General features: G+C 41.6%; 1 protein-coding gene across 5 annotated transcripts in view; it reads right to left on the bottom strand.

Moving 5' to 3' along the window:
• The window catches only part of col12a1a (collagen, type XII, alpha 1a), a 51,864-nt gene that overhangs the window by 20,900 nt on the left and 11,706 nt on the right, over positions 1-19,258 (bottom strand). For 2 of the 5 annotated variants that reach the window (XM_058090210.1, XM_058090214.1), the window contains exons 14-36: positions 15,974-16,243; positions 15,379-15,645; positions 14,431-14,623; positions 14,217-14,341; positions 13,147-13,296; positions 12,949-13,068; positions 12,708-12,872; positions 12,496-12,642; positions 11,090-11,229; positions 10,800-10,929; positions 10,130-10,275; positions 9,268-9,397; positions 9,048-9,184; positions 8,305-8,434; positions 8,071-8,210; positions 7,796-7,928; positions 7,607-7,627; positions 6,763-6,902; positions 5,281-5,410; positions 5,011-5,150; positions 4,703-4,832; positions 4,527-4,547; positions 1,068-1,210 (exon numbers count right to left, since the gene is read on the bottom strand). In XM_058090210.1, the coding sequence (XP_057946193.1) occupies positions 1,068-1,210; positions 4,527-4,547; positions 4,703-4,832; positions 5,011-5,150; positions 5,281-5,410; positions 6,763-6,902; positions 7,607-7,627; positions 7,796-7,928; positions 8,071-8,210; positions 8,305-8,434; positions 9,048-9,184; positions 9,268-9,397; positions 10,130-10,275; positions 10,800-10,929; positions 11,090-11,229; positions 12,496-12,642; positions 12,708-12,872; positions 12,949-13,068; positions 13,147-13,296; positions 14,217-14,341; positions 14,431-14,623; positions 15,379-15,645; positions 15,974-16,243 (3,248 nt within the window). The remainder of the gene's footprint in view (positions 1-1,067; positions 1,211-4,526; positions 4,548-4,702; positions 4,833-5,010; positions 5,151-5,280; positions 5,411-6,762; positions 6,903-7,606; positions 7,628-7,795; positions 7,929-8,070; positions 8,211-8,304; positions 8,435-9,047; positions 9,185-9,267; positions 9,398-10,129; positions 10,276-10,799; positions 10,930-11,089; positions 11,230-12,495; positions 12,643-12,707; positions 12,873-12,948; positions 13,069-13,146; positions 13,297-14,216; positions 14,342-14,430; positions 14,624-15,378; positions 15,646-15,973; positions 16,244-19,258) is intronic. The other 3 variants (XM_058090211.1, XM_058090212.1, XM_058090215.1) reach the window with 3 other exon arrangements.

Raw genomic sequence — 19,258 nt, 5'->3', positions numbered from 1 at the left:
CGAGGGTCGCGGGGGTGCTGGAGCCTATCCCAGCTGTCTTCAGGCGAGAGGCGGGGTGCACCCTGGACTGGTCGCCAGCCAATCACAGGGCACATATAGACAAACAACCATTCACACTCACATTCATATCATTATTTTGATTATTTTAGTTCTTACCATTTCCTAGTTACCATTTAATGGTTTGTGCCATTCTACCCAGCTGTGTCTACCTGCCTTTGAATACTCCTGCTCGTAACATCAATAATAACACTCATCCTCCCACCAATTGCACCCACAAAGACCTTTCCCCTCTCTCTTGATACACACAAGTATGTTGTACATCCATAATGCATCCCTTTAACTCATCAGCCCCATTGCTGTCAACACTGAGTGAAAGGAAGAGCCAACTATTCCTTTGAAGTTACAGAGTATGTTTGACAGCCGCAAAGGCCATGTCTTTCACACACAGTGTGAACACATGCGTGAGAACTCAGTTGTTGGAGACTCTGCGAGAATATCAAGGCCAGCAACAGGTAAAGCTGTCAAGCCGAAGTTTATATTTAAACATGCTAATCTAATGCACCTCAAAGAAGGCCTGAGCCTGAAATCTTCACTATTTGAAGCAGACAACAGAAAGAGCCAATGATGTCATATCATAAACCACTTCAAAAGTTGTTTACATATTCATGAAAATTCTTTCCAAGGGAAGATGTTGTAACTCTGGTCCCAGATGTCACATACTGTACAGCCGGATTTGCAATTAAAGAACTTCTGCTTTGATGAACGCAGTTCATGCAAATGCGCAGGTGTAAAAGCATATAAACCATTTGGTGAACAGACGAATGTTTAGCTTTTAACAGGCTCACTATGTGGCTGTTACATTCCTGGTGGCAAATGTAATGGTACTGTAAATTCTGGTCAAAGGTGGGATGGTGGTTGGATCACATGTGCTCCCACATAAACCCACAATTATCCTCTCAGAATAAATCATTTGATGTTTGAGTTTGTATAACGTTTGACTTCAGGAAAAGACGCTGCTGTAGGCATTAAAATATGCATTTATGCCCACTTCCGGAACGGAAACTTACCGATTCAGCAGGCTTGGCACCAGTAACTGGAGCGTAGACCACCCTGTACTGCAGAACTGGACCAGTGGCATGCTCCCACCGAACGTTTAGTGTGTTGGTTGTAGGGTTGAATACTTGGATGTTCCTGACAGGTTGACGCTCCACTGCAGAATCAAGAATGGTCGAAGATGGAGAGAGAGAGCAAGATAAAGAAAGAAAAGGTCAGGGTCAGGAAAAGGTAAAAGAGACAGTAGAAAATGATGAGAGGACGGTTGCACAGCGAGAGACGAGTGATGAGAGAGAGAGGTTAAAGGGCAGCAGAGTAAGTCGTTCGATTGAGAAGATGGATGGAGAGAAAGGATGAGATAAAACAGACTTAGTTTAGGTGCAAGAATCCACAGATGTCAGCATGGCGTACGCAAAAACACAATCAGGGCTCTGTTATGTTTGAATCCAAATAAAACGTCATGTTAAGACAACCTGGACACTTCTATCTACCTTTGCTACATGACTGCAACCCATGCACAAAGATAGGTTGGCAGAGTTTGGTGTGGAACCTGAGACCTGAGATCTCACATGCTCATTGGTTTTGCACTTCAGAATACTACTGCTACAGTCGTGGGAGAAAACTGGGAGATCCACGCCTCAGTGAATGCAACACTTGGAAAAAAACTACGATTGCAATGTCCAACAGAATTACAAAATGCGTTCTCCTAATGAGCAATCAGCGGTCATTACCTATTGTGGCATACCTGGAACCCAGACTGCCCAGGTACTACAACTACGTAGGTCAGGGGTCAGCAACCCGCCTCTTTGTGATATTTATAAGTATTTTTAACATATATATAACACCCAAACAAGAAAAATATGCATCTTTGTAATGAAAAAAAAAATCAGACTTTCTGTGAGACTGTATACTAGCAAGAGTACTTCATCAAGTCCTCTTTTTCTCCTCTGAACTACTTTGATACCCCAAAATTCCCTCCAAATGGCAGTCAATTAAAAGCACGTCGCTGCACATTTCTTCAGGCATCAGGTATTGAGGTTTAAGACTGCACTTCCGGAATAACAAACAAAAAACAGACTGTGTACATATATTTATACTGTATATTTTGTATTTTTCATTCTTTTTTAATAGATGTGTCTGCACCTACTATACCAAAACAAATTCCTAGTATGTGTTTGATCATACCTGGCAATAAACCCTTTTCTGATTCTGATTCTGATTAAACCAAGATGATACTGTCATTACTCGGTGAGTTGGCTTGCATTACACATGCACATTGCACTTCTATTTGCTGTATTCTGCTGTTTAAACTTGTTCAAATTAAGAAAGATTCAAACTTTTGAACGTTTATTAGATATTGTTTTTAAATTATGTTTTGCGGCTCCAGTCTACTTTTGTGAGCGAGTGGGTAAAATGGCTCTTTTGATAGTAAAGGTTGTCGACCCCTTAAATGGGTGAGCGAATCAGCATGTGTCTCACAGCCACCTTTTGTGAGTCCCTTCCCAAATATCACTTCAATCCTCCTTTAGACACACTGAGAACGTTTTCATAAAACATGAACAACATTGCCCTACAACCAGCAGAGACAAGTTGAAGACATTGTTGAAGAATAACCGCTATCAACAGGAACCTTCCTGTCAGTGCCTTAAAAGGTGAATGAAAAGGACATACAAGGTGTATGTGAAGCCCTGTGTGCCGCTCACATTCAAAAAAATCCAAAGCAGATGTTTTGAGCTTTTGTGCTGCTTTCCCATTATAACCCCATAAACGCAGGGGGGGGGGGGAACACAGTGGGCAAAACACAGAGAGAGTGCTTCCGTAGTTTCACAAGCTAAAGCTGGTTGCCTGTAGCCGCTTTGAATTTTTAAAGTACAATAAACAGGGAGTGAATAGTGAGAGAAGATCCTGAAGTTGAATGGACTTGACAATGTAGTAGCAGCAAAAGCAACTGGAAGTACAAAGTCAAAGGTTATTTTGCAGTCGTGGTGCATTAAAGGTTGGGGTTGGGGAGAGAAAAACCACTAAATATTAAGGACTATTATTAAAAAAGGGAAATGGTAGCAGACATATTGCGTGACCTTCTCCAAGTAAGTTGAAGACCATAAAATATATAATGATCTCTATTCATTTAAGCTCTTTATTCTGTTTCTTTTCCCCTACTTTCTTCCGTATACTTAGAGCCAATTAGCCAATCCGTTCCCTCCCCTGATACCCCAGCCCCACCATTATCCTGACCACCACCCTACATTCCAACCTGCAAATGAACAATATTACAGTAAAGAAAAAAGAAACACTATTATAATACTGCCAGCAGAGGAATTCCTTCCTACGCAATCAACCCACAAAATGCTGACTCAATCCCAGCAGAGGTTGGCGGTTTGAAGCTGTGGGAGAAACTGGAAAGTCTCTACCCACAGAGCCAGACTTTGCTGATGCTGCTAATCCTGCTTTATGATTGATCTCCTGGGAAACTTATGGTATATACAATCATTTTGGTCTAGGTGGTGTGATATATTATGAAACTAATCACTGAGGACTGTCTGTTCTAGAGGCGTGCAAACTAGCGGTAGAAGACTTCTAAGTTAATCCTGGCAAGACATCTTCATCACAATAATGTAGTCATGCGATGTGTCAATCTTCCAAGGGTGTAACCATTTCAATTCATTGATGGGTGGAGTCTTGGGTGCCGGAGAACACAAGCACATACATGACAATTACATCCTTGTCAGTACAGCTAGTCACTGTAGGATGGATGAGAGGCTTCTCAACCAATGGACCATTGATATGCCAGTCCTTTTACAAATAACTGTTATATCAAAATGTGCTTCTTCGGATTGCCCATGCAAAATATTGTATATTTTCCAAAGCAGGGATGGATTAATGGATGGAACAGTCAGTGCAATGGATGGATGGTAGAATGGAATAATGAATAGACGAATGATGGATGGATGGATGGATGAATGATGGAATGAGCTTCAAAACTTGACATGCACATTTGAACTCTATCCGGCATTACTTAAATAAATGAAAATATTCTCATTAACGGCATTGGGTGACAGGAACACAGACATGGATGGAACATGTACAGCACTTAAAGGTCCCCTATTATATATAATTGTTGTTAGTACAGTTATATGTGTCCTTAGAGCCTGTTCAGTTCAGCTCATTAGCATTAAAGCTACAGACACAAACTCTTCGTGCTCCTAATCAGGCTGACTAGAAGCATTTTTAAACTGTCTACATTCCAGCATCAGGGCTAGATTTGGGTAACACTTAGAATACACATTTTGTGGGACGTCTGAGACTATAATGTGGGACCTTTAAAGTAACTGGTTTTGTCATTTTAAATGCGGATGTGTTAAATGCTTTGCTTGATAATGATGATGATGATGATCAATGATGATGAGCATGAAATCATGCTTTCATTCCTTAAAAATGACTAGCATAATTTTCCTGTTTACATATATACTTACAGGAACCACCATTGCTGGACACTATAGAGGCAAAAAATAAAAGGGTATAATGGGCGCACCTTTCATTGAACATTCATAATATTCATCAAGACGTGAAAAGATGCTTTCATCAACATTAGACCTCAGTCTTCCAAGGACCTGAAGTGCACTAGTGGTCATTGATGGGCTGAACTTACGTGTTTTGCCGTTTTCCGACATGCGCTGACCCTCTCCAGATGGGTAAACAGGAACCACAGTAACAGTGTAGACGGTATCGGACTCAAGGTTCTTCAGCACTGTGTTGTATGTGTTGCCTGATACTTGGACCTGATGGAGCGACAACAGGAGTAACATCAGGGGGAAGCTATGACCACTGGTAGTAATCTCATTAGGACTACAAGGATCAAGCAAGCTTCATTAAGAACCGTTTATAAATTAGAAGTTTTAGTGAGACCCACTTCAGGAAAATACTGGTAAATCATTTTTTGGTGACTTCTGAGCTTACCATGTCCTCCTGGCCACCAGCTGCAGGTACATAGAAGATTCTATACTGTCGCACGTTGCCGTCAGCAGGCTCCCATTGGACATTCAGGGTGCTGGTGGTTGGATCAGTGACTCGCAGGTTCCTGACACCACCAAGAGGTTCTGACATAAAAGAAATCAACTCATTACACCACAAGCCGCAAGCTTGCTTAACCGCTGTAAATATTCATTAAAGACGCTCCTGTTGATACTTGTGCAGTAATTTGGAAGTATCCAAAGTGTAACATCTTACTGGTCCTGCCAAGTCCATTCAGCTCCCTGCTGACTCCTCGGGGGTAAACCGCCACCACGCTGATGGAGTATTCGGTGTCAGGCGTTAGCTTGGGCATGAAAAGAGTGGTCTTCTTCCCGCCAACCTGGGCCTATTAGGGAAGTAAGAACATTTTAGTCCAAACATATACAATGAATGATGCTATGAAATGTGTGTTTGCAACATGTTAGAAATTCTACTCTCAAATGCAACAAACCAAAATGATGTTTCATGAGCGTGAAGACATTTTTGTCAGATGTAATCTGTTTTCCTAGATAAAGCAAGTATGCAATACCGCCCAAGATATCTTCACCACAGTTAACTTGGCTGACATTAGCTTTTTAACATTCACTTTCTCATCCATCTGTCAATTTGATATGATGGAGCTATCCCCAGGGTAACCACTTTTCATCACATTCTTCAGAGGAAAACACTCTGTCTAGTCTAGTATAAATAAAACCATGTGAGGCCGAACTGAACCTGCAAACAGCATCTGTCAGTAAATCATATGAAAGAGGCAAATGGGTGTTAGTCATTTGCTGCCTCCGCTAGTACGACAAATGTTTAAGGCCATACGTTGTGGTATTAAAGTATCACTATATCTGTTACTTATCACGCTGCAGTAAATTATACAAAAAGCCAACTCTGAGAGTTGATCAGAGTCTGTATGCTGCTGGAGTGTATGCATTAGCATGGACCTAATGTCAACCAAGCAAAAGAAACCAATTTTATAGAGTGCCAATAACCAGTGGGACACAGTCTTCACTGTTAGAAAAAAATGCAAAGGAACGTGTTGCTTTCCAAACAACAGCTTAAGGGATTTTACTTAGAGTAAACTACATTAATGCAAAACGGGTGCAGTTTGAGCAAGTTACAAATATAACTTGGAGGAAATTCTACCTCTGGAGGAAGGAAGAAATCATATTGAGTTAAAAATTAAGAAGTCTTGTTTGTCTGACTGCACATTAAAGTCTGCGTATGGCTGCAAGTAACCATAACATCAAATCTAGCCATGCAATGGTAATGGTTTAATTTCATTTCAACATGCATCAGATTACAATTGAATGCATCACAATCAGTTCAGAGTTCCACATGTCCAAAAGGAGTAGGAAGAAGAAAAGCTTATTAAGTCCTACCCCTCCAGCTGGTACTTTTACAATCAGTAACTGTTACATTTGTTCACTTCCTGATATAATTTAATTTTTTTTTATTTTGTATTTTTATTTATTTTTTTGTCACACACCGAAGTACGAGGTGATATGACCATACAATGACATAATGAGTACCATAGTAACCGTCAATCTTGGGATTTTTATAAATCCTTATGATTTTGATACTTTGGTTATTCGTCTCATTTCCAAACTGGTTTAAAATGTCACACATTAATTATGTTTCAAAAAGCGAAGCGCTGACGTTGAGGAATCTTAAGTTCTAAGTTTGTGTTGTGATTAAAATGTAACTTACAGTTTGGGTCCTGCCTCCAGAAGTGGGCACGTAGGTGATCCTGTAATTCTGGACACGGCCTGGAGCTGGGTTCCACCTGGCGTTCAGGCTGGTGGTTGTTTCATTGAACACAACCAGGTTGGAGGGAGGGGCGTTAGGTGCTGGAGAACACATGCACGAACGGGAGAATTACAACCTTGTCAGTATGGCAATGGTCATGTTTCATCAATTTGCTTAAAAATGCTTTTAAAGATGCAGTCCTTGATATTCCGGTCATTGACTAAGTCAATGGACCCTTTTGTATCATGTGACAAATACACATTTGCCATCAAAATACAAGATAACTAACATGCTTTTTTTTATGTGATATGAATATCAAGGATATGCTGCTTTAAAGCAAGAAAAGATGACTAATCCAAGGGATTGTATCTTTTCTGAAGCAGGGATGGCGTTTATGGATGAATGGGATGTACGAGTCAGTGCAATGGATGGATGAAAAGATGAATGAATGATGAAATGGGCTTCACAAACGGGAAATTCTTAACCCCGTGTGTCACAACATGCGCACTTGAACTCCATCTTCAGCCATTTAACATGACTGAGTGAGAGCAGTTCATTGGGATGAGCAGTACGGTGGCAAGCACACAGATATGGATGGAAGATGGACAGCACTTCAAGTAAATGGCTGTGTCAGCTACAGCATGGATCCAATGGAGATATGCATGGATGAAGGAGCTTGCTTAATGATGATGATGATGATGATGATGATGATGATGATGATGATGATGATGACCAAAAATATGAAATCATGCTTTCATCATTGAAAAGGAAAGGCATTCTTTTCCTTTTTGACACATATACTTACAAACACCACCTCTCCTGGACACTATAGAAGCAAAAATAGAAAGGGATAATGGGTGCACCCTTCACTGAACATTGACTCGTGATATTCTTCATTGATAAAGCCTTTCACCATAGAGATACGTTCAATTGCATCACATTGTTGAGTGTGTGTTCATTCCTTATGGCAGAGTAGTCAGCATGCTCATCTTACATGTCCTCTCGGTTCCAAGCAGATCCTCGCTCTCGGACTCATCTGGATAGATGGCAGTGACAGACACGTCATAGGGAGTATCGGGCTCCAGGTTCTCCAGGACATGGGATGTTACGTCATTGTTCAGAATGGCCTGATAAGGGAGAACATGGTATTGTTATTAGTGGCATACACATCATCGATAACATTTGCATTTAAAAATAAAAAAGGAGGTAATAAATTATGGAAATAGAAGAAAATACGATAAAAGGTGCTTGATAATAAATCAAGCTTACATATTGGAAGTTCGTGTCTCCCCTCTTGGTCCAGCCAATGCGATATAGCGCCACATCAGGGGCTCCGTGCTCCCAGGTGGCTCTGAAGCTGGTCTGGGTCACCTCTGAGAATCGAAGGTTCTTTGGGGCAGGAACCACATCTGCAAGGTTGAAGATTAGGAATGACGTTAGGTTGACCTTTCACCAAAAAGTGAACAAATAACGATTGTAATGGCATTGCATCTTCATTCTTACCAGTGATTCCTTCGCCCAGCATTGTCTGACCAGGACCCTCATCATAGATAGGAGTAACAGCCAGGGCATACTCGGTCTGCGAGACCAGGTTGTCCAGTATTCTGCTGGTCATTGTTCCACTCACTTCCAGCTGCAGGAACCCATTTAACATTATTGCATAAAATTATTTCAAATTCACAACTTCAATTTGTAAACAGACATGCAAGTTCAGATTTTTGTTGCACTATTTTGTCCGTTTTTCCCGAATACATTTCCAAAAACAGACATTATTTGGAACGCAAAACGCGACAAAAACCTTTTATCTTGGTGTCTGTGTTTTGAGTGCCAATCTGTCACTGAGTGAATTAGACTCCCATGATCCATAACGGCAATATTATGTTATTTTCCAGCCAGAACACCCCCCCTCCTCCTCCTTACTCAGTACATTTTTCACAATCAAAATGACAGGCCACGAGACACTTCCACATATGTGTTTCCAGAACATGAAGTCTTCCAAAAGGAAAAGAGGAACCATGTCGTGTTTATCCCTTCAACAGCACCATAACCAACCTTTGACCCCTGTAAAACCATACTGTCTCAAGCCTTTCATTAGACTCACTCACACAAGATTTTTAAGGTTCATACAGCCAGCTGCCGTCTCCATTATGTTACCCTTGCTTGCTGATGGAGACATCAGTCAAAGAGTTTCCCCCTGTGTTATTAATACCCCAGACCAAAATAAAAGACTTGGATCACACTTTTACCTCCTTAGCTTCTCCTCCCTCCGGCTTGTAAGTGAGGAGGTACTTGCGGACTGGACCAGGAGCAGCATCCCAAATGAGCCTCATAGCGCTATGGGTGATATCCCGAACCCGTAGCTCTCCTGCAGGGGGCAGGGGCACTGAAGAAGAGAGCAATGACAACTTAATAAGTAAGGCGTGAATATCATTTCTTGGATTTTTAAGCAATTCAGTCGCTACGTACGTGTGACACCCTGCTGGGTCAGTGGCTGACTGGCTGACTCCCCGTGCAGGGCAAAGAGGGACAGTGAGTAGGCTGTGTTGGGGATTAATTTCACAAGCTGGATGTCAGTCGTATCGCCACCCACTCTGACCTGTGGGAGACAAAACACAGAGTTTCATGGGAAAGTAAATACAAAAGACTGCATGTGTTTGATGACGCTCTCCTAAATGATAAGAGCATGCTAACACGAGGGCGACCAAACATCCTGTTATCCCAGGACATGTCCTGCTGTCACATCCTGTCATATTTTTTGTTTTTCAGAAAGTGATGAAAATGTTCTGGTTATTATTGTCCGTGCATTGGGACCCGAAATTGTGTGGCGTGAGGGCACTCTGCTGCATGTGATGTGATCCCCGAAATTGGGGTCATCGTGCACAATGGCGGTTTAATTTCCCAAATATTATTTGTTACATTCCAAAACTAAACAAGGACTTAACTAAGGTTCCTGTGTATTTCTGATTTTTGTATCATTTCGGTGCTATTCTTTTAATATTCTTCTATAAATAGTATTTTGTAATATACTGATTTTCTATCCATACACAGGAGGCCAACTTTAAATGTATTGAAATGATGAGACATATTTGATTAAGTGTCATTTTAGTATCTTATTACCGGGCAGCGGGTCCTGGTTTTGGGTAATTAAAATATGGTCACCCTAGGATGGTAGCTCTGAACTTCATGTGTCACCTGGCTGTCATCACTAGTGTTTAGCGTTGCATTGTTGTGTACTTTGCAATTACAAATTCAAGCGTTTGTATGTTTAGCATAGCGTGATATCAACAACTGACGGGCTTTCGTCTATTCACACCTCACTAATGCTTACCTCCTCCTCAACAGTCGGCTGGGTTGCATTGATGGCGCTGTAGAGCAGCATATACCCTGTAGCGCTTCGTACTGCCTCCCATCTCACACGCATGGTGGTCATCTGCTCATCATAGACGTCCATCCTTCTCACAGCAGGAATGGGCACTGTGTAAGAAAATACAAAGTTAAAGTTGTCAAAGGACACTTTTTTTTCCCCTCTATTTTTCCTTAAAGGTTTTTATATATACAATTAAAGCTCTGCTATTCTACAGAGTGCCAATAAAACTTCAATGAACCACTTTGAAGACGCCTCACACCACATTTGTCTATGATCTGGTATTTAATGAAGATGTAGTATTGGCATTTGAAGCCAAATAACTTTAGGAAATGAGACCAAAATATTTATTTCCTAAGTAGGTTGGATTTATGGGGACCACACACGAACCACGGAACAGATTCACTTTTTGTGACAGACCCAAAAGTAAATTCTCACTCAATTCAATTCTTCAAGGTTGAAGTGACATGGGCGAAGATAGCATGGGTGATCAAAGTCTATTTAGACTTTTTTTGTTTACATTATGTGGAGAAAACGAGAGTTTACATTCCTACTGGAAACTTTTGAGTGTAAATGGTTGCTTAAAAGTCTCTTCAGTCAATTAATACAGACAAAGTAGTAAACCAAAACCTACATGTGGTCTCGACTCCTTTCAGTGGTTCGCTGACCTCTTCGCCCACCACAGAGTAGACGTTCACTAGGTACTCAGTCAAAGGGCTGAGCTGCTGGAGAACCACTGTGGTCTGAGTGCCATCCACAAGCACCTAATAACACATAAGGTTAGAAGATGGTGTACATTTGTTTTGGCATGTTCTTGTTACTGGTGAGGAGAGCACATTACAGCTATTATATGACAACTAGGGCTGTCCTGTGACTGATGTTTAATTGAGATGTTTGTGATGTGATGCTCAGTTGTGTAGTTACCTGTTGTGGGACTCCTGATTCAGACACATATTGCACACGGAATCTTTCCACTGGGTCCTCAGGGGCAGTCCATGTGGCTCGGAAAGAATTGTGAGTCACCTCAGATGTTACCAGATTAGTCGGTGCATCGGGCGCACCTCCTTTTGCGGACGGAAAGTACAAAACAAATCATCACGGTCAGCATGATAGGTGTGCAAAAAGGATGCCTGGTTGTTTCCGAACATTTGTTTTACCACCTGCAAATTCTCATAAAAAGGAAAACCACAACCTCCACAGAGCAGAGCCTTCCTAGCACTTTAATTTGATTAAGATGTGTGCAATTTTCCCCATTCCAGGGAGGCAGAAACATATTTTTGAAGGAATAAAAATATGGATTTACATTTATCACTAATAGTTGGGCTTGTGTTCTGCTTCAGCTAGTTTAGACTCAATATTGAGCCAACTACATTACATGGACAAAAGTGTGTTTTTATGCATGTAGCCATGTGAACTGATATTGTGCTGCCCTCAAAATAGTACTGTTGCTTTAAGAGCAAAGCGGTGCTGGGGGGGAATCTTGCGAGAGTACGTAGTGGGGCTACCGCGAGATCAGGAAGTAAAGCCGATAAGGTGGCTAGCACAAGAGCTTGGGATTGTCTTGGGGAAAATCGCTGTAAACACTAATGTAAGTTTAAAATGACTCATAAACTCAAAATAATACATTGAAATTTCATGGATGGGGCAATATATATCGGTGGATAACATTTTACGTTGACGACGTTTACACAGAAAAGGTTGTGTGCTAACAATAGCAATATTGGCCAGGGGGAGGGACGTGCTGAGCAGCAGTGCAGCGTGAGTGTCCTAAAGTTGCCGTGTTTTTTTTTTTTTTTATTATGTGTGTCATGTGACTCTGCAATTAACAAATATGTTGTTGAATACTATTTAGAGGGGAGAGGTGATGTGTTACTTGCCAAGTGTGTAACAGCTACTGTTGAACACACTGGCAGAAGTTAATTTAATCTGCCTGTAATGTATAATATTACGCTGATTCGTATGTGGCGAAGGAAAGTTTTCATAGATTTTTTAATATTTGCTTTTTTTAGCAAGCCACTACTTTTTACTGTGTTTAATAATCTTTTCTATGTTTTCTGGAAGTGTAGTTTTTGGTTGTTGGTGCAAGTCAGGATACCCGCCACCTAGTAGGACCAATATTCAGTACTAGGGACAGAAGAAAGCAAATAGCAGTATTCACCTTCGCTTGCCAAACTCAGTCTTATTGTTGTTAATGCTGAACATTCCATGTCCAGTCAGGAATAAAGACCCACATAAAATGTTGTGCTTAGTCCAGTCCTTCCATAGACCCGGACACATGCATTTACAGGGCCTGACAATGGAAGAAGATGATGAAGACAACTGATACACACCTGGTCCCTTGACGCTGTTGCAAAGGTTGTCAGTCAAGCTGTCCACAATGTCTAGCAGGAAGGAGAAGTCTGCTACATTGTACATGTGAATATCATCTGGATCCGTAGCAATGGACCTCAACTCATTCTCATCAGCGTTCTTTACGCCTGGATAATAAATCAGAGCTCAGTGATCATTGTAGACTTTTCTTTACAACAACTTTAATGCTTACCGATGGCATACAGCTCGATGCCGTCGTCACGCAGCCTCATGGAGTTGACAATGACATCATCCTGAGACTTGCCATCAGTGATCAACACACCAATTTTACGAGCATTAGGCCGCATGCCAACATTTTCTTTGAAATTGTTCTGGAGCAGGTAGTTCAAAGCCAGACCTGCACGGAAGGTGTGGATATTTTAGGGCTGTAGGCAGAAATATTTTGTGCGTCCTATTGAAATGAAAAAAATTACCAGTCATGGTGTTTCCACCCTTGTAAGGCAAGTTAGCGATAGCATCCAGAAGGGATTCCCGGGTTTTGTGAGCATCCAAATGCCATTCAGTCTTTGGATCTCCACTGTACTGAGCAAGACCTGAATAGATATCAAACGTTTGTTGGACAAATACACACAAAATTTCTACATCAATCTTAAACTTCTGGATAATCTCACCAATCTGAACCCTTTTGGGGCCGATGTCAAAGACTCCCACCATGCGAGCAATGAAGGAACGAATTGTCTTGAAGTTGAGGCGTCCGATACTCCAGGAGCCATCCACCAGTAGCACAATGTCAGCCTGTGCACTGGTCTTACACATCACCTCTGAGAGAGCAAAGGGTTCAGTGTCTTCATTGGAGGAGATGCAATTCCATGGTCATATGTCAGGTTTTCACAATGTTAAGTGTGGAAATATGATCATGTCAAAGGTGCTATAAGATGTGGAAGTAGTAAAGAACAGAAGGAAATAAGAGTACACATTGAAAACAATTCCAAACAATCGGCAAAATGCATGACAAATATCTCCACAAGCAGATAATAAAAGTGCACAATATTTCTTTCATCCTTTTCTGAGGAATTTTTATCAGGGAACATTTATTTTCCAGGTGTTGTAATTATTGTCCTCTTGTCTGGTTGCATGTCAGGGCAGTGTCTCTGTTGGCTGCGGTTTTTGGCATCTGTGATCATCCCTGAGGCAAATCAGGAGAATAAAACCATAATGGCCCATGACATATCAAAGGCAGGAGGAACTCCCATGCCCTCCTGAGCAGCCAGGTAACATTTGAATGTTGTTTTCCACCTATACACAGGAATCCTCGGAAAGCTGCAGATGTTGCACTAACTGCCACTGTCTGCAACTGAACACAGGTTACATTTGATTTACACACATTCCCACCCCCGCCGAGAAATAAATAAATCCTACAACCCAACAACAAACAGACAAATAAAAAGTGACTCTTTCAAGTGGGCTCTTTATCGGGTCTCCTTATTAGGAATGACCCAGTCAAGCTGACCTTCCATGCTCCTTCAAAAAAAAACACAACATTTTTCTTCTTCTCATGCTGCACTCTGACTCAGAGAATAGTAAAACACTTTTAAACTGACAAGAATGAAATATGTACACATGCAGTCTACACTTTTGGACTGGAAAAGGTGGAGTCCCACAGTTGCTCACTGTAGAGAGCAGATTTATGTGCTACTACAATTTCACTGTATGACGTATTGGGATTATTCGGTAAAGTTACCTGGTACTTCAAAAGGAGGTGGCTCGGGTCCACTTGTAAGTGTGGTTTTCTCTTCTCCGGCCAATGGCATACTCTCTCCTCCCTCAAACATCCCAAACACATTCACGGTGTATTTGGTATCAGCTCTATAAACACAAAGAATGAGCATTTTAATGTACTACATCACATACTTCAAAACCCTTGATAAACTAACTGTACTATACAGTAGATATACCTTAACTCCTCCAGTACCACAGTGTTGTCATAGGGGCCAACGAGAAGCTCTCCCAGGTCAATATCATCCTCCACGGGATGGAAGATGACCTTGTAACCCTTAACGTCTCCCGGTGCATGGTCCCAAGTTACACGGAAACTGGTCTTTGTTGGCTCAGAGGTCTGAAGATTCCTGGGACCTTTGTAGGGTGTCACTGGCAGAGAGAGAGAAATATGAATGATTTTATCTTATTTGATTTTTATTCTTGCATGGTATAATGTGGTGATTGGAACCTTGGTTTTTGTCATTAAAGGGCTGTCATTATTGTGCTTTTTCCTCTTAGCTAACATAAATGTTGTTACAATGTTGTATTCTCGTGTTAAACGATGCCAAAGCGTCAGAGAATGAGGTTTCCGCATTTGGAAGTGAGCCCTGAAAGAAATTTTGGATGGCTCTGCACGGAGTTCAACATGATCCGAAGTTCCTTATACGAATTGCAGATGGACCTACGTATCCGGAAGTCCTCAAGAGCGCTTGGGAGAGTAACAAATCACAGCGGAGTGGGTGTACTTAGAGGTAGGTCGGAGTAAATTAAAAAGACAGTTTGGGTCAGAAGCAGGAAGTCGATGGAAACACTGCAGAAAGAGGTGCAGAATCTGGAAGATCTGGAAAGCTTTCTGTGCTAGCTGCTCTATAGGAGTCCACAACTCAATACAAAGTGCCGGAAATTAGCATAATAGGTCCCCTTTGATTCATTTCAAAAGGTCAGACAAAAAAAACGTGACTTTTTCAAGCATAAAATTAAGAGAAGTACATATAAATGTTGAATTAAATGAGTAATGAACTTAACATGACTTTTACTTGGGATGAGCCGGATATTCGTTACGAATAATGCATTGTTGTGAGTGACATGCAGAAAAAAACCAAAACATCTGTGCCATGGTAATCAGGTCCACGTGATTTACGTACATGTTGTTCCCACGCCTAGCCTTGCTTTGCCCTCTCCAAATCGGTACACCGGAACAACAGTGACGTCATAGGTGGTGAGTGGAGTGAGGCGTCTCAGCACGGTGGTGGTATTGCCACCGGCCACCTTCGCCGCCAGCTGGCGCCCTCCTGACTGCGGTTTATAAGTAATGCGGTAGTTGACCACATTTCCAGGTGCCGGCTGCCATGTCACCTTCATGCTCCTCTCTGTCTCCTCGGAGACAACGATCATTTTGCCAGCAGCTGAGACTGCAAGGAAGAAAAACAAAAAAACATTTGTGGTTAAAGAGATGACTGGAGAGTCAGATGGAAAATGGAGACCCTGTTCAGAAAGTGTTTGAAATGTCTGCTTAACAGCTTGTGTTTCCCATGCACCTTTGGAAAAATAAGCAGCATGCGTGGCTGTCCTGATGGACTCAACTCAATGCTGACACCTTGAAGTCTTAGTTATTCATTCTACTGCAGAGCTTGAATTAAGACAGAAATGTATCTCCAAGTTTGTTGCAAGTAGGAATTTGAGAAACAAAGAAGAGGCAAAAACGAAGAAGAGCAAATAAAAACATAATAATGAACTTACTATCTGTGGTTTCCTCTCCAACCAATGGCCGGCCTTCACCATGACCGTAAACGGCATACACAGACACTTCATAACGTGTCTCTGGGGTGAGACCATCCAGAAGCGTGGATGTGAGATCTCCCTGAATTCTCTTCTCTCCTGACTCCTCAGTGAACAAAGACCTCCAGGTGATCCGGTACTGACGCACTTTACCAGGAGCCGCAACCCAAGACACAACAAAATTGGTGTCTGTAGGGTCTTTCGTCACCAGGTCTCTGGGTGAGCCAAGTTCTGTGGATAAATTGGGAAAATATACGAATGAATCCTTTATGAAAATGAATTACGGATGGAGTGGTAAAGTACATAAAAGTGATTTAAACAGCCACTGAGTGAAATTGTATGTGACTACTCAAGATGTAATCCAAACAAAAAAAACACCATCACTCATCTGTCTGAACCCCGCAGGAGCTGTCCTACACCATGATCTTCTCCTTTTACAATCAAAGGCTGTTGGAAAATTCTGCTAAACTAATCACAAATTGCATATCCTCTGCACTGCTCCCTGCAGCACTTTAATTTTCCATTGAAACAGAGAACACAAGCCACAGAAGTGTGTTTTCTACAATTGCAGATGTTGCACTACCTCATGTCCTCACTCTTTTTACAGCTTGGGGAATTTGTTGGTGGTGTTTCATGATGAGCAGTCAGCTCCAAAAGAGGGATGAGCCCATGTTAAGACTCTTAAAGCTCCTGCCTGGATGAGACATTTTCAAGCATAAACAACCACACGCCCTTGAATAATTGTTCAAACGCGATCACCCCTTCATGAGCTGGGTGGTCTTTAGAACCGTATTCATCAAATCTCACAGAAAATGTTTTTTTTTATGTTAAATATGTGTGACTTAAGTAGTAGATGTGGCCACTGTGTCTAATATATGACTCCTTCTCAGCATCCCATCCATCCATTACTGAAGACCTGGAGAGTCATCTGAACAGAAATAAAATCAGAAGGTGTTCCTTCCAAACAGTGATCTTCACCTTGAGAGGAAAGTTCAGAAATGACTCGTTCCAGAGTTCGGAGGACAATAAAAAAAAAGACAAGGTCACTTATACTATAGCTAGACGATCAACCAGACTGAACTTGACTGACTCTTCCGGATGTGTGGGAACCGTGGGCGTAGGAAGGGAGCACGGGATTGATGACATTTGCAGACACTGGCCCACTTTTCAGCTTTTGCACACAAGTGAAGGGGCCACTCCATAAGGGAAAGCATGCATGCATGAAACACATGGTTCACAGATTTAGCATAAGCTAAATCTGACTTTTTTTTCCCCACTCTACATTTTGTGAAAGGCTTTACCTCCAAGTTATTGCAATCAAATCATGCAATTGATTCTCAACAGCGCTGTATACATACAATACAATTCCTTGTTGTACATCTTACTGACTAAATTAAACCATTGAACTGATCACAAATGTACACTAAAGCCTTGCCGGCATTAATAAAAGTCGTTTCGACACAAATGAAGATGTGATATAGCATGTCGTGACATAACCTTCATGAGTGCTTAAAGCATATTACACAAAAAAACAGCATCCACAAAACAGCACCCGTACCATCTAATTACCTAAATTATTTTAAATACCATTAGGCCACTGAGCTGTCTACTAATCACAAGCACCGAGTTCAGACTTGCTCGTTTTTCACTTTCTCTTGGTTGAAAGTTTCATTTGACTTTATTTCACTTGGTTCACTCCTCTACAAAACTGAGATGAAAATATGTGATTTTCCAAAAGGGGCTATCAGTGGAGAAAACATCCTCTACAGTCTCGGAAACAGACTATCATAGCATGAAGATGATTAAGATTAAAACTAAAGTAAGGACAAAATATAATTAATATAAATTAAATAACCCAAGGCTGCACAGTGGACGAGTGGTTAGCATGCTGGCCAAACGGCTAGGGTACTCCGGTTTCCTCCCACATTCCAAAAACATGCTAGGTTAATTGGTGACTCCAAATTGTCCATAGGTATGAATGAGAGTGTGAATGGTTGTTTGTCTATATGTGCCCTGTGATTGGCTGGCAACCAGTCCAGGGTGTACCCCGCCTCTCGCCCGAATACAGCTGGCATAGGCTCCAGCATTGAAGCCCACACCATTGAAAAAAAACTTGATAATGACCATTGGGCCTGAATACAGGCGGCTGAGCCCTCAATCCAAAAATCCAGTCTCAACTATTTTCTGAATATGCGTTTTTTTTTGTTTTTTTTTTCATTTTCACTCTCTCAGGACCTTTCATGTCCTTTGCCCCACCCCGGAGACAGCTCCTGCACATTTCCAATGTTTCCTTGGGCAACATCTTCCAAAATGGACAGAACACGCTTTTCATACGAAAATAATCATGTGTTTGTTTATAATAACCATGTTTCATCTAAGGGGTTTTCTGTGCACCTGGTGAGTGCACCCTTTTCAGACATTTCATTGGAACAATTCTGTCTACCTCATGGTTTGTGTTTTGGTTGCTATCCCAAGGGGTTAGCCACAAGGAATCGCATTGTGTAACCCACCTACACAGACTTCACAGGCGGGGGTCACTCAAATTTAGTGACCTCTGAAGACAACGAGATCAGTGTTCATAGTGTGCTGAGACCATAATGGCTTATGGGAGTGCTTTGTCATCCAGGTCTTTTCCTATGGTACAGCTGACCAACCACAGTGCATAGTGCCTGCACATGCAACGGGATTTTGGTCGGAGTGGGTTAAAAGGAAGACTTAAAGAGGAATTTAGCTGGCCTTGAAACATTGACAAAGTGTTTCAGTAAAAAACATACCACACCCACAGCTGGGGTAGGGTTGAAACAGCGTGACTGTGTTGTCTAGGAAAATGGAGTTATATCATTATTGATGCAATGGTTGGTCAAGGAATGACCTATGGTGTTCATCATAGCTGAAGCCTGATAATCTCAATGTGTGTGTGATCTTCTTGTATATAAATCCATAAACAAATCTCGTCACTTCATGTCTACCACAGTAAAGCAAACTAATGTTAAATTAAAGGTCATTCTCACTACAATTTAAATTCCCACTACTTCTTGGACACAGTACTTTACTTGTTGTTTGTTGAGCCCCTCGTCCCCTCCCATTCTGATGTGATGATGCACTGACCTCACAGTCCTCTGGGACTTGCCTCAATTGCAGCTCAAACATTGTCCATGTGCACTATATTAAACTGCATGATTCGATTAACGCAAATACACGTATAGTGTGTGACATCGGGAACAATGACCAGACGACGCATGCAAT

This window comes from Doryrhamphus excisus, chromosome 13, assembly GCF_030265055.1.
Source record: "Doryrhamphus excisus isolate RoL2022-K1 chromosome 13, RoL_Dexc_1.0, whole genome shotgun sequence".
NCBI classification, from domain to species: Eukaryota; Metazoa; Chordata; class Actinopteri; order Syngnathiformes; family Syngnathidae; genus Doryrhamphus; species Doryrhamphus excisus.
The sequence above is the reverse complement of the archived record's forward strand: the minus strand, read 5'-3'. Positions and strand labels throughout refer to the sequence as shown.